The sequence below is a fragment of the Amphiura filiformis genome, chromosome 8 (genome assembly GCF_039555335.1).
Source record: "Amphiura filiformis chromosome 8, Afil_fr2py, whole genome shotgun sequence".
Classification (NCBI taxonomy): domain Eukaryota; kingdom Metazoa; phylum Echinodermata; class Ophiuroidea; order Amphilepidida; family Amphiuridae; genus Amphiura; species Amphiura filiformis.
This window is the reverse complement of record NC_092635.1, coordinates 44,208,094-44,223,528: the sequence shown is the minus strand read 5'-3', so window position 1 is coordinate 44,223,528 and position 15,435 is coordinate 44,208,094. Positions and strand designations below refer to the sequence as shown.

The 15,435-nt window shown below is 37.4% G+C and overlaps 1 protein-coding gene across 1 annotated transcript in view; it reads right to left on the bottom strand.

Annotated features, from left to right (window-relative positions):
• Positions 1–15,435, bottom strand: part of LOC140159086 (erlin-2-like) — a 24,534-nt gene extending 9,099 nt beyond the window's left edge. The window contains exons 1-9 of the mRNA XM_072182429.1: positions 15,329–15,435; positions 10,074–10,200; positions 6,997–7,019; positions 5,817–5,897; positions 5,407–5,453; positions 4,820–4,881; positions 3,835–3,960; positions 1,690–1,822; positions 1,142–1,323 (exon numbers count right to left, since the gene is read on the bottom strand). Of these exons, the coding sequence (XP_072038530.1) occupies positions 1,142–1,323; positions 1,690–1,822; positions 3,835–3,960; positions 4,820–4,881; positions 5,407–5,453; positions 5,817–5,897; positions 6,997–7,019; positions 10,074–10,158 (739 nt within the window). The 5' untranslated portion in view covers positions 10,159–10,200; positions 15,329–15,435. The remainder of the gene's footprint in view (positions 1–1,141; positions 1,324–1,689; positions 1,823–3,834; positions 3,961–4,819; positions 4,882–5,406; positions 5,454–5,816; positions 5,898–6,996; positions 7,020–10,073; positions 10,201–15,328) is intronic.

The window sequence follows — 15,435 nt, the reverse complement described above, 5'->3', positions numbered from 1 at the left end:
AGGTAGGGCATGTATTCCATAGGGAGTGTATGGATTTCAAATGGAATGGACCGTGTACGTCTAAAAGTCAATCATTTTGGGGCTGCATTATTGAATTGGAATGGGGCACACAAGCAGCGATAGTTCAGATGCATACCTAGCAAAACATAGCGGTCAAGTTAGCTAAATCGTAAGGCGTTCGACTATGGTGCGAGAGGTTTGAACCCTGGCGGTGCCTAGTACGATCAACGTCTAGGCGTTGTGCCTGTGCGTATCGCACTATAAATCACTGCGCTTTGCTTTATAGCTATCCACAAGTTTTACCTTCATAACTACACAAAGATGGTGGCAATTATATACTTGTGTCTTGCATGAATAATTACAACAAAGTTATGGGACTTTTACCAAATGCATGTCTGAGAGTGCACAGCTGCCTAAACGAGAAACCTCTCTGACTTTCAAAATATTTCCATACACACAGAGGGAGCCATGGAGAAATGGTAAGGTCTTTCTGCACTTCTTAATTTTTTTTGGGGGGGGGGGGCACTGTGGATTTTGTAGCCCTGACCAATTGCAGCTCTTCTGTGCCAGTCTGTTTTGTCTTGAATCAAGGTTACACTGATGAGATTAGCTATTGTAGAAAGTAAAGAATTATCAAATGCAGTGTAATGCAAAGGGGGGGCAGGGCCATGGCCCCACTTTTGTCAGTTAGTCGGGGAAATGCTCCCAGTTGAAAAATAAAAAATTATGGGGTTACCAATTACAAAATTTTTGAGCAGTCGTGGGAATCGACACCAGTGCCCCTCTCCCTCCCTATTTGAAAACCTGCCTATGCCACTGAATAAATGTGACACGATCAAGGGAAATGAGTCGGATGTCGCTAATATTGATTTTGAGATATTGGTAAAGAAAGTGTTAAAATTCTTTTGTTTTATATTGTTTTCGGCGATTGAAAAAATGACGTAACTTCGCAAAGAAAAGTCGTATCAACATGGGGTTTTCAGTTTCTGGAAGCTCTTAATGTCCTCTTTAGAAACATTAGTAAAACTCATTTTTGACCAGGGTCAACATGTGACTCATTCCCCTTGATCATGTCACAAATATTCACCATGTTTTCACCCTATTATTTAGCCAGTTATAAAACATATTCTCAACTTCTTACCTTCTATTTCTGATATTTTCTTCATGCTCTCTTTCTCCATAATCTTCTGGTCGTATGTGATGCCCGCAACCTGGGCGATTTTCTCCGCCTCAATCACAGCTTTCCGTCTCTCGGTCTCGGCTTCTTTCTCTACCACATGTTGATGCTGTACTGCGATTAGCAATTTGGTTTTTTCATTCTCCCTAAAGGAAAAAATGAAATGGAATTTCATATGTGATTTAACATTTTATTTAAAGGTCCATTCAGTGATCTGCTCATCCGGAGGAATGTATAAGTCATCAAAATTCAGATTTTGGCACCTTTGTTAGAATCATATATGTGCTAACATAGCCTGTTAGTGGTGAAGCCAAAGCTGTGTATTTAAGACAAATTAAGACATTTTACATGAATCTGTCATTTCTGTACTGAAGATGATGTGAGCACTACTTCCTTTCTTACAATACCACTGATTGGTTAATCAGATGATATAATCATCTGGGTAACCAATCAAAATTGAGCTCTTGGATCTCTAAGCAATTATAAAAGTAATAATTGATAACATAACCTACATGAGTTCATAATTTTTGCGTATACTCTCAGGAATTTTGGGTTTGGTAACACGCACTGCCTGGATGATTAGCCCGGGACACATCTGAATCAGATCTTCCTGCAAAGCTTTCTTCAAATTTTCATCAATTTGATCTGGAAAATAGAAAACGTAAAAAGATGAAATATACAAAATGAGCATTCAGCTTAATTAATATTCATTGATATTCAGATATAAACTTGGCACAAAACTATATATTTACAGTACCAAAACTCATTATATCATATGACACATTACTGACAGCTGTTGAATTTCGATGGGAGAGGGAATTAGTCACATTTGTCAAAATATGCAAAAGCCCAATTTATATTCATTATCAATAGGCTGATTTCTTGACTATATTGTAGTTTTAGTCATTTTCACTTGTCATACTGCATTTTCTTATGTGACACAAACTGGTCCATGGCGGCCTAAGGAGGCATTTTTGAAAATTGAGTTACTATAATTATTACCTTAGGGGCCGTTCATAATTTTCGCCATTTTCACTTACGTACAAAGCGCACGTAACTTTTTACCCCCTCCTCCCCGAAAGTTACGTACAAATAAAATGGCGAAGGATTTCCATGAGTAGACCTACTACTTATAGCAAAATTGAGATGTTGGGTTGAGGTAGGGGTTAGAGTTTTGGTTAAAGGTTCGATTAGGGTTAGTGTTCCAGGACAGTTGGTTCTGGATTAATGTTTTTGCAGATGCGTTGAGAAATGCTGAAAAACATCCTTTTTAAACCATATTTTCCTGAATACGAGATCAAACAATTAATTAAAATATAGTTTAAAATGCAGCCCGAATCTAAACTAAATGACTAATGCACCCCAAAATCTGCTGAACATCCCAATACTCTCTTTTCAAGAACCCCGGGATCACATCATATAGGAACCAGGGGACATCCTTCGGCATGTCTGGCGTATGTTCTTGCAATGGGTTTCATGTCTTTTGTCGCAACACTGACAATCCACACTTGAGCCTTTGCTGCCATTGATCCTAGCGCAGATAGAAAATACTTTTGTAATGAAATAAATTAAGCACAATGTAAAATAGGACCACTATACATATTAGACTAAAAATTAAAGGGAAAATCATTGTTTGCATGTCATGTTATAGAAATTGTTATTTAAACGAATTGAACAATTTTAGGTTAAGTTATGAATAAAATATCAGAAAACACCATAATTTTTCACTTTCATTTTTTTATTGCTCAAACAAATCGCCATTTTTCTTACATTACACATGCCCAGGATTTATACCCCTCCCTCCCTCTTACGCACGCTTTTGTAACGTAAGTGAAAATGGCGAAAATTATGGACGGCCCCTTATACAAACATTGGCTATTATATACTGCAAACACCAAAGGTCTACAATACTTGGGTCTAAAGTTATGAAGTTTTGTGATGTCTATTTTCTTAGGTATTTTATTGTTTTTTAACTACATATTTTTGCCTTTATCTCAATTTCAAATTTGGTGTCTTTGGCCTCCATGGACCAGATCGTGTCACCAGGGTCCTGACACTCAGTTCAGAAGTGTGTTACTGCGTGGAAGCGGCCATTGACCCTGTAATCGCGTATCCTGGAACTACCGGCGCAGAGGCGCACTTGTAGGCGCTCTATACTGCGTTATTGATCGCGTTGGACGCTTGTGCTAGCGACGCGTTCATTAGCACCCCAGCGTTCATTAGCACCCCAGCACCCATTAGCACCCCATGGCAGCGCCCATACGTGTGTCAATTTGTGGTTCGCGGGATCTTTTTTTCAGGCTCTGTAGCGTGCAAATTTAGCTGGTGCGATTTTACAGTCTACCGTGTGGTATCACATATAAAATATTTATCAATGTGCAAGTAACTGAATCATAGGAGGCTATGGGAAACCATAAAAATCTACGATCCCTGGTGTATGCCATCTTTCTTCGCGACTGTATCCAGGATTCAAAGTTAGACAGGCATACATAGTATTGGTTATCCCTGCTACCATACAGTCCTCAGAGTTGAGCAATCTGGCAACTTTATTTGACCCTTCACTTTTGCAATTTCTGGAACCATGTTGATTATTAAGGTTTACTTAGTTCCTTTAATTATTTTTTAAACTCAAGAACACAAACATTTTGTAAACTTACCAAATAGTTCAATATAAACTTCTTGGAGATTGTGTGAGCTGCAAAACTGATTGAGTTCATGGTGGACTTTGTTGAATATAAGTGTCTTGTCGTAATCAGCTGTGTAATTCTTTACAGTTGCATAAACTGTTGAAAATACAAAATGGCATACAAAATAATACATGCAAGGCAAATCGGCAAAAGTAATCATAATGTAAAAACAAATGAGTTGTAGAATATTCGGAGGCATGAAATTTTTAAATGGAGCTGCCTACTGAGCAAGGTCTTAGCCAGCCATGCGTCCATCTGTCTTTAAGACGGCCTAATCTAATTTTAGACGGGTGGATTTAATGGATTTTACAGATGCGATAGCTCTAAAACAGATGATTTTAAGGTTGTATGAACTTGAGACTAATTCAGAGGGACATGTAAAGGCCAAATCAGGACATATTTGACCCTAGTGACCCTTCCATGGGTATAGACAAGTTGCTTTATATTTGAGGGTCAAATTTTGCTATCTGCTTGGACGGGTGGTTTCCGATTTCTGGCTAAGACTCTGCTACTGAGTCCATTCCATTTGAAATTACCCTTGTGGAAGATACTTCCAAAATCGTCCACAGGGGTAATGTGGATTTTAAATGGCATTTGAAAATGCATTTTTATGCAAGAATGTGATTTATTTAGTAAATATATGAACATTCTACTATAATCTGGTGATGAATTGGATGGAAATGTAAGTTAGAATAGTTTGTCCATGCAATTTTATGATAATGACAGGCCAGATTTAAACTTACTTATGATGCATGGATGTTAACAAGCTATAATTGCAATTACATGGAAATTACTGGATATCTTTCAATTTTTCATTGAAAAAAGATGGGGGGGGGGGGAGCATTTAGTAGAGTAAATATGGTATATGGGGGCTATAAAGTTGAGGTTCTGCAACCCTACTATTAGGTAGACCTAAGGTGCACTTTTTTGTTTATGAAATCAATGGTTTTCTTACCTTGTGGATAACTTAAGATATTTACAACTTCAATCCTATCAAAATAGATCATAACACCACCACTGAAAAACAAACAAAGTAATAATAATATCACTTTCCTGTGAGACGTGAAAAATTAGGAAAATCCCATCCAAGCAAGGTGGAGGTATGCTAACATGTGCAGAGAAAGAAAGACAGAAAATGGCCATCCTAACCTTAGGGGAGACATGTAGCATGGTACAGCTACTAAGCTTAAGTAATGCGCACTTCCTAGTACAAGCATGAGATTTCCACACATTTGGTACAAGGTCCAATGTTGATTTTAAGATGTGGAGCCATTTTCGATTTGACCCCTGGTGACCGCTAGAGGTCACAAAAGGTCATACAGGGGTAAAAATTAAAAATGCTCGATCTTGATGACTGATGTGCCAAATTACTTGTCTGTCCGTATTCCATAATGTTATGAACAGACCTCTATACACCCCGGGAGATGTGTTTTACGACACTCAAAAGGCGGAATATGGCAGAAGAACCCCTGGAATAGTTGCATGTTGGGAAGTAGGGAAAAGGTCTGTATGATAATAACATTTGTAGGATAAAGTACATACCTGGTTCCACAAGGCACATTTTTTACTTCATCTGTCTGCAAGGTTGTCTGCAAAATAGATAGGTGAAAAATGATTGAAAAAAAAATCTTTTAAAAACGTTTTTGAAAAAGTCATCTACTTAAATTTTGATAGAGCTTCTACAATGCTTTTAAGCTCAAAATTAAATTCCTTCATTTCATAATTTCATAGATCACAAAATTCCTCATTTGCATTTAAATAATAAACGATAAGTTTTTTATTTACTATCCTCTACCGTGTGATAGGCAGGTCCAATAGTTTGAGTAGTGGATGGCGGTGCAGCCGGTACCCACTATGATAAAATATTGTCATTTATTGGCAATATATTGTCAACCACTGATCATTTATTCTCATTCTAAGTCAGATAAATATTATTCACTAATGCAACGTACCTGTACTGATCTAAATGTTGTGATAAATGGTATCATCACATGGTATCCAGGACCTGCTGTAGATGTCAGCAAAGCACCACCCTACAAAGGATAAAAACAAGTATATATCACCAAAGAACAAGAGCCCTACTTCCCTGTGTCCTGCTTTATGCACTAGAGCACATATCACTTCCACCACTGCTTTTTCATATCCATGTAAGAATGTTAGAAGACATTCTAATGTGGCCCATACACATTCAATCTTATTGATCAATATCAAAGACCCTAGATACAAGAGTGGATACAAAATCTACCATTGAACACGCACAAGAGTAGATTTTGTATCCACTCCTGCATCTAGGGTCCCCAATATTGATCAATATTTTGACCGTGTATGGTCTGCAGTAGCCAAAGTTAGCTTTAAGGTGGTACTACATCCCTTGCATTTTCTCAAAAAATAATAACACACTGGTAACAAAATATATTATATGGGCAAGGAATCAAGTTACTACACCAGAATGTCAGTGACTCAAGACAAGCAGTATGTTATTCATGATAAGAAAAGATACCTCATTTCTTATAATGAACCACTTGTCTTGAATCAGTGAAGTATCAGTGAAGTAATTGGATTTCTTGCCCCTATAATATGCATAACTTTGTTACCAGTGTGTAGTTATTTTTTGAGAAACATGCAAAATTAATCACAAAATTTATCAGGGGGTGTAGTGTAGTACTACCTTAAATTCACTAAATATAATCGATATTGTTTATTAACTTTCAGAGGATAATGAGAGAGCACCACATCACACAAAAAATATTATTGAACCAGGACAAAGTTGGAATATTTTTATCATGGGATTTTTCGCCATTATCTTTATGCCAGATTTTGTGGAAGCAGATCTCAATTATTGTCCTTAATTTGATGTGCAGCAAGGGGGTGTGGATTTATTTACAGGGAGTATAATTAAATATTTATTAAAAGATTCAAGCAACAGTTACAGAAACCACCCTTCCTCATTGATTATTAAAAATGATATGCTACTTTTTTCTTATCTTAGTTTTTTCTCTAGATTTTCAAAATACTTTCTATGAAAAAGAATAAGAAAAGAATACACCCTCCAAATTGCAAACATAAAATATAAAGCATTGCATGTATTGATGATATTGAAGTTCTTGTGTGAAAAAATTGAGTTGCACTTACCCTGTAATAGACTCCTACATGACCTGCAAAAATATGACAAAGTAAAGAATCATAATTAACATAGCATGAATGAGCAGTATAGACATGAATGCAATAAGTCATTTGGGGAAAATACTGACTACTTGCAAGTATCTTTAAAGTATTTGCAAAATTGCAAGTATCTTTAAGCCCACTATTGGCCACTCCTGCTTTAAAGGAACACACACAGATCAGTCACTGACACTGACAACGTCTGCATAGTATAACTTCCGATTTTAAAGCTCTAGCAATTCAGTATGGTACTAGAGGGCCTGATAGTTGCACATAAATGCAGCTTATGTGCATATTTAGAATTTTAGAATTTTACCTATAGGGCTCATGTACTCTAGCTATAATGCTCAAGTGCTACCAGTGTATCATCTCAGAGCCCTGCAGCTACTTTATTTACTGAGAAACCACTAGGATGAAAACCAAAAACAAACAAAAAATCCTTTTATAAAGCCATGTCACTATTATATCCCTGGAAGTATTTATAACTAGCGGGATACCCGCGCTTCGCGCGGGTCCCCGCTAGATGAGTAATGGGAGCGATCACTAAAACAGGAGGAATTACTGAAAAGGTAGAATCATTAAAAGGTAAATTTCAGTTTATTCTGCATGGGCCTAGTTTGTTTCCATTAAAACAAAATGCTATTTAGCTTGTGATTTTCCGTTTCCATGTTATTTATCTATCTAGGCCTAATCCCATTCCCATTGTTTTCTAAATCTATCCTTTCTTATACGTTTCCCTTTACAGCTTCATTTTTATCAGCTGCTTAGCTTGTGATTTCCCGTTTCCTTCAGTTGTTATTTATTTTTCTTATTTTTCGTGATTAGTTTCTAATTTTAACTTCTTTTTTTCCTTAATTTTCCTGATTAGTTTCTTTCTTTCCCTCTTTAGTTTGCTCCCGTTTCATTTAGTTACTGTAATCATAACCAGTATAATAGGCCTACCCGTAGGCCTACCTTTTTTTTGTCTTCTTCTTTTTTTCTATTCATTTAGCTCCTTTCTTTCTCTTCAGTTTCTTTTGCATAGGTCTACTTTGTTCCCATGCTGCTTAGCTCATGATTTCCGTTTCCATGTTATTCATTTATTGAGCCCCGTTCCCATGCATTATTTTATAAATCTACCATTTCTTACATTTCTCCTTTTAGTTTTGGATTTTTTTCTACATTTTGTTCCCATTTTTCATATTTCCTGCTTAGCTTGTGATTCCCCGTTTATATTTTATCTATTTAATTATGTTCTCATTATTTTGGTTTTTTTTTATGTTCGTTAGTTGGAGTTAGCTCGCTCGTTCGATTTAGTTCGTTAGTTAGTTAGTTAGTTAGTTAGTTAGTTAGTTAGTTAGTTAGTTAGTTAGTTAGTTAGTTAGTTAGTTAGTTAGTTAGTTAGTTAGTTGGTTAGTTGGTTAGTTGGTTAGTTGGTTAGTTGGTTAGTTAGTTAGTTAGTTAGTTAGTTAGTTAGTTAGTTAGTTAGTTAGTTAGTTAGTTAGTTAGTTAGTTAGTTAGTTAGTTAGTTAGTTAGTTAGTTAGTTAGTTAGTTAGTTAGTTAGTTAGTTAGTTAGTTAGTTAGTTTTATTTATTTATTTATTTATTCTTTCATTTTTAGCTTCCTTCTTTCCTCTCGTATCCTCACGATTTTTATCATCTTGGCGGGTAATCTCTTATCCGAATCCAGTACCATGTATATAATCCACAACCCGACCCATCCATAGGCCTACCTTTTCAGTTTTGTCTTCCTTTCTTTTCTTTTCTATTTCTCTGGCACGGAAAGTTGGTCTGTGCATATTATGCACCCGTGACGCAAGGCGTCACATTGCTCAGTACGCCGACGCATACTAACGCCAACCCGCTGCTGCCAGTTAGTTACGATGCAGCGCTACCACTGAGTTTTGACCATAGACATACCATAGGTTCTTGTTTGTCTGGGGTTTTGACAACAAAAAATCCCGGGGAAAACCCCGGTTTTAACCATATTTTCACTGATTTTGAGGCCAATTCTTGGTCTTGACCGTTTTCAACCAAATAAAGTGCAATGCGTTCCCCGTATATTCCTCATTCCTCAATCTCCCGTATGAATGTGGCTGTAAAACTAAACGACGATTCATAGGCCTAGAATAAATAATAAAATTCACGCGACGTAGCCTTAATCTCTTGACTGCCAACTTCGGTGCAGTGGCGGAAAATGGGGTGCGTAGCTCTCGTGAGGGGCGAAAAGCTCGTAAGATCATTCTTAAAGTACGCGATGTTGTGCATCTAGATAGCCTGAATCATTTCTTGGCCACCTCGCAGTTGTCAGAAAACAGGGCAATGTTGCTCTGCGTATGGTTTTTTAATGGAAATATTATTACGCGGTTCACACACTGTCCTTATTACCCACAATGCCACTGCATGCGATTTTGCATAGCAACACGACAGTTTTTTATGTTATTCTCTTAGTTACCATCAATTTTTGCAAAAACAAATGTCCGATGGAAAAATGGCAATATGTACCCGATCAATATACCACTAAATCAAAGCCGAAAGTCTAGGCAATTCGGAGAACACTCGCGCACAAGATGGGCAACCTTCCTTTTATTTATATAGATGTGGTGAGGGTGGAGACTAGGGGTGTGATTTTCGGGTAATTTTGTGCCCGGGTACCCGCCGCATTTTTCGGGCGGGTAACAGGGTACACGAAATTGCCACAAAAAAAATTATAAAAAAAAAAAAAAAAAAAAATTTCCTTTTAAACTCAAATTCAATGCATTTTGATATCATTAATAGAGTATGACATGAAAACTATGTATCAATTTTCATATTAAAATTACAAAACAATGTGCAAAATTCAATTTTTTTTTTTTTTTTTTTTAAATTTGAGTACCGGGCAGGGAATTTCCTGCCGGGTAATAGGATTATCGGCGGGACTCGAATTCCGGGACTCACTCACACCCTTAGTGGAGACCAACACAAATGGTGGATACTCCATGACCCCTGAATAATTTGCCTACAGTACCTCAATTTACTTCACAATTTTCTGTCAACTTTACTAAAACTTAAAAATAAAACTCACAAACCTTCTTCGATTTTGTGTATTGCAAAGTTCAACATAATTGCAGTCAGTGCCAGGCCTACGGCCAATACTGGAGCAATGTTTGCCATGATGAGATCTATCTATCTGGTGATTCTATAAATATTAGGAATCTGAAATCAAGAAAAAGATACAAGACAATTAATAAGGTTGCATTAGATTTGTAATTTCCCTTCATTTTTTATTAAAAAATAAAATATACACATGCATGAAATGTTTGAATTTCGGTACTGTCAATGATGCACAAGTTTTAGTTTTCACGTATTTGTCATCTAAGAGGCTGCCTGGGCCAGTAGCTTTACAATCTCATTGGCAAGGGCGTCGCTAGACCAATATGATTCGGGGTGTACAGCATGTTTTGTCAACGGAAATATTTTGTGAAGAATTGTAGACCCAATTTTTTTTTAGCCAGGACGGTGCTCAAGAATCTAAAAAGTGTGGGGGGTAGCCCACTACCCCACTTGGTTGGGAACCAAGGCTCCCGCTGGACGCGAATTCTTGCGTCCAGACGCATTTTTGTATTGCTGGACGCAATGTTCAACCAATTTCATCAACCCGTTTTGATCACCGACCAGGTTTTACAGTTGTGCGTCCGATCGGACGCAGAGTTTTTGAAGGCTAGCGGGAGCCTTGTTGGGAACACACAATCGTCAGTCATTCTAAATCTACTGATTTATACTCGATCGCTTTTGCAGAAAAGTGAATTGCACACATGATCAGTGTACAAAAATCGCTGTCATATTTGCATACTGAGCATGCGCGCGATTTGCTGTTTTGCAAAAATGACAGGTACCGTACCCCATGAGTACAAACTTTTTCTCTTCCAGGATACGGACTGCAAGCATCTAAACTTGAATTCAAGTTTAGACTGCGGAACCTCTGGTGAAAAAAATAGCACCGCTGTCCGACCGAAAAACCATAGCAAAGCACTCCACCATCGAATGCGTAACTATTGTGTGCAAATTCGAAGCTAGAGTTCTTCAGTAATCTGAAACTGCTCCTCGGAAGATGTATCATAAGAACTCAGTCTTCAAATGATAGTCATATAACGACCAAAAGATTGTGACTGACTATCATTTGAGGACTGAATTCTTATGATACATCTTCCGAGGAGCAGTTACAGATTACTCAAGAGCTCTAGCTTCGAATTTGCACACGATACATGTAGTTGCGCATTCGATGGTGCACATAGTTGCGCATTCGATGGTACATGTAGAGTGCTTTGCTGTGGTTTTTCGGTCGGACAGCGGTGCAATTTTTTGCACCAGAGGTTATTTATTCTGTTAATGTTTACAATTTGGATGAAAGTTATTTCGATGAGTCAACTGTATCTTTTGAGCAAGATTTGCAAATTTTGGACAGGCTGAAGTGTAATTTTAGCAACATTTTTGATGCAATCGTCCAGGCCCTCGAAATCCGCGGTAACGCGGCCCCGCCGTTCCCAGAAAAAAAATTGGAGGTCACAGAAAAAAAAAATAGAAAAAAAAAAATAATAATTTTTTATAATTTTTTAAAGTTTTTTGAGATGTTTTCCTACCCACCCACAAACCTTCAAAAACGTCTGAAACAGGCCAAGAATTACTTTAACATATATCAGGACTGTCAACTTTTTGGAATTGCTTGGCGTTAGACAGAGGCCTACCGTGATTTGCCGACTCCAATGTTCATTTTGAACCATGATTATTTGAGCCACGACGCTTGCGAATGTGAAAAGCGAGGGGGGGGTAGGAACAACAAATTATTCATGACGATGCGTGAGATTTTACTCATTTTCCAGCTTTTTGTGTGAGATTTACAACCTAGGCGTGAGATTATATTACCTTGGCGTGAGACCGTGAGAAAGTGACCCAATGCGTGAGACTCACGGACAATGCGTGTTGACAGCCCTGCATATATGCATTTTTTATGTCACAAATGGCCTCTTTTGGGGTGCTTAATCTGCTAAAATCGCCTGGGCTCGACCCCTGCGGAGAGTTCGACCCCCGCAGGAGCTCTGCCTCCTCGACCCACATGGATAATATTTCAGAGGTTTTTTTTATCAAAGCCCACTCTCATGCCTGAATTTAGAGCCTCAGAATGGTGATTTCTTGCTTTAAGGGATCTAAAATGAGCGTTAATTGCGTTTCGACAGTATTTTTTGTAGGACATGAGAGCACCTCAGACCTATCGAATTGCATTCTGAATCTGAAGCATGTCTTTCTGATATCAAATAATTTTCATTTTTGAAAATCACAATATAATACAAATTTTATGACAAATTATAAAAATTTGATATTTTTCAAATTTTTGATATATAACAGTCCTCGAAGTAAATTATATAAATCTAATGATATATTCGTAAAGTGTATGTAGCAGGGAGGAAAAGCCGACGGTCAATTGAAAAATTTGACCTTTCATATTGAAGATATGGCTTTTTTTCCCAAAAGACCTATTTTTTTTGGTGTTTTGGGAAAAAAATCCATATCTTCAATACGAAAGGTCAAAATTTTCAATTGATCGTCGGCTTTTCATCCCACCTATATACACTTTAAGTATAAATCATCAGATTTATAAAGTTTACTTCAAGTACTGTTAAATATCAAAAATATCAATTTTAATGATTTGCCATAAAATGTGTATTAAATTGCGAATTTCAAAAATCAAAATTATTTGATATCAGAATGACATTCTTCGTATTCAGAATGCAATTCGATATGTCTGATGTGCTCTGATGTCCCAAAATAAATACTGTCCAAACGTTTCATACCCCAGCCCTTAAAATGTCTAAAATCCATGAGCTTTTTAGGCCTTTTGAGCCCCTGGACCCCAACCGTTAAGGGCGAGCGACAAGGCGCTCGCGAATTTCACAGCAAATTTAAAGCAACATAGTTTAAGTTCCCAGACAGGAAATATTTTTCCTATGCCCTGCAATCGTCCGTCGTGATCGGCTGTGCTGTGTTTACTTCTGAAGTTGCTTCAATTGCTTTACATGGTGTCATGTTTCAGCGAATCCCGACTCTAGATTTTGAATACAATGGTCTCTAGCCTAGAATGTGAAGCTATCGGTGAGCAAATTCTTGGCTAGACTTCTCGAGCAAATTTCAGACAATAGAATTTGTAGGGGCCTACTGTACCTAAAGGCTATGACGATGATGACTGATTAACCCTAATATGTTAATCACTGAACCCTGCTTTTTGATATCGGAAGTCAAAGAAGCCCGGTGTCGTCACTTAAAATTCAAAGGCGTAACGCATGATCGCTCCCTAAGTCAAAAATACCCCCTATTTTTGCGCGGTTTCAAGAACATTTTCGTCATTTTTTTACCCTATTTTACAGCTAAAACGGGTACAAATTAGCCTTAAAAATACCCCTATTTTTTGCATTTCAAGTACACTTTTACAAAAGTACCCCTTTTTTAACATTTCAAGAACACACACAAAAACACTTGTTCTGATTCATTGTCTTTTCTGAGGAGAACTCCGTTGTCATTTTAATATATAAATGAGGAAAATAACAGAAAAATATATACAAATACATCCAATCGGATGCATCATGTGTTTTTTATGATACAGTTATCAACAATGTAATCTTTCCTCCCGTTTTTTTGTGTGTTTTTTTTGCAAAATAAAGCTTGAATGTGACCAATACATAAACTGACTGACAAAAATTATGAACTCGGGCATTTGCCACGAATTCCCTCACTCAAACCACTATATCAGCCCCATCTTTAGATATTTTCAAGAAAAACCTCTAGCTTGCTGGTCACCAAATAGTTAGCGATTTGCGGTTTTCACCCTGCTGACTACAACTTCAGAAGGAAAGTTTGTGGCCCGGTTTGTGGGTCCCCAGTTTGTCAAGGCTCCGGAGGTCGGGCGCATCATTAATAAAGCCCGATGAAAAAAGTCCCATGGAATCAGCGGCCAAACTGGGTAAGTCCCCAGTGACGTAATCGGTGTAAACAAATCACAAATAAAACCGAGTCGAGCGTGTTGCTGAATATTTAGGCAAAAATTAGGCAGATATTTATAGGAAGGCAAAAAGTTTCACAAAAGTGAATTCCGGGAGTAAATTGAACGAGAAATGGTAAGATTTCTTGGGATTTCAACATTATCATGATTCACAAAAATATACCCTATTTTTTAATTTCGAGTACACCGTCGTCAAAAACAACCCTATTTTTTGAACATCGCGAACATAGTTTAAAAATAACCCCTTTCTTCGCGAAATTGGGAAGGATCATGCGTACCCCCCGCATGCCAACCACACGATCACGGGCCGGTAGCTACACGGGTTATTGCTGCCTGGCCCTGGCCAGCAATTCTGTGAGCATATAACACAGGGTGATTGCGTCATTGCAAACCCTGGGATTCATGCATGCGCAGAATTTTTCATTGTGGTATTTTGTGGTATTTTTGGGTGTTAGGGTTTAATGATTTAATTAAGTTCTTGAAATCAAATTATAGGTAACCTAGGCAAACCTTAGTTAACACATTTACTAGTCAGCGAATTCGCCGAGACCGGGGCCCCAACACAATGCATATTTACATAGAAATTTGAATTTTTTTCGAGAATAGGTGGGTGAAGGAAACCTACATAAATATGTTTTCTATACTTCACTTGACCCAAATATATGATTTTTATGGTGATAATCAAGTCGCACATGGAATTTTAGAGGATTTTGATAGCAGTTCCATTAAAAAAAGCTGCTATCGCCATGAGACTAAGATCTAGAAACACCCCGAAATGCCGTTTTGGGGAATTTTGCTAGCTGAATCTTTTTGATGAAAGTCAATCTTTGACAAGATGTAACTTTGCTACGGAAAGTGCTATGAAAAAAGGTTTTCAGTTTTGGCTTAGTTTACTCAAGGGCTTTAATTTGATATATAAAACGATGCAATTTGATGGCAAATTTGAATTCACCTAGCATATTATAGGTCCTACCTACAAATTATTTAGACTCAACCTTTTGCTAGCAAAATATGTACAAGATAAGTCAACTTTATAAACACTAAGTATTACATGGCAGTATTTAGTATTCACCCCAGCACAGCAGTAGTGGGAAATTGCATTGGGGAATAGCCTTTCTTTTTTTAAGCTTACTCATCGTGAACAAGTCTTCCGAATTCAACACCCGCTTGAAATAATAAAACTCAGTTCTTTCTTTAAAATTACACAACCTCAGTCAGTATGATAAATAAAACATTTCTTGTACTTTACACATAAATATGATGCACTCAAACAGATTCTAACGATGCACTTACCTGCTCGACTCACGACTTGTAAATTAATTGTACAACTGATTTGTGAATTCACTTCCGAGACGCGATTATCACACGTGTAATGACCTTTGACACTAAATTATGTGCAG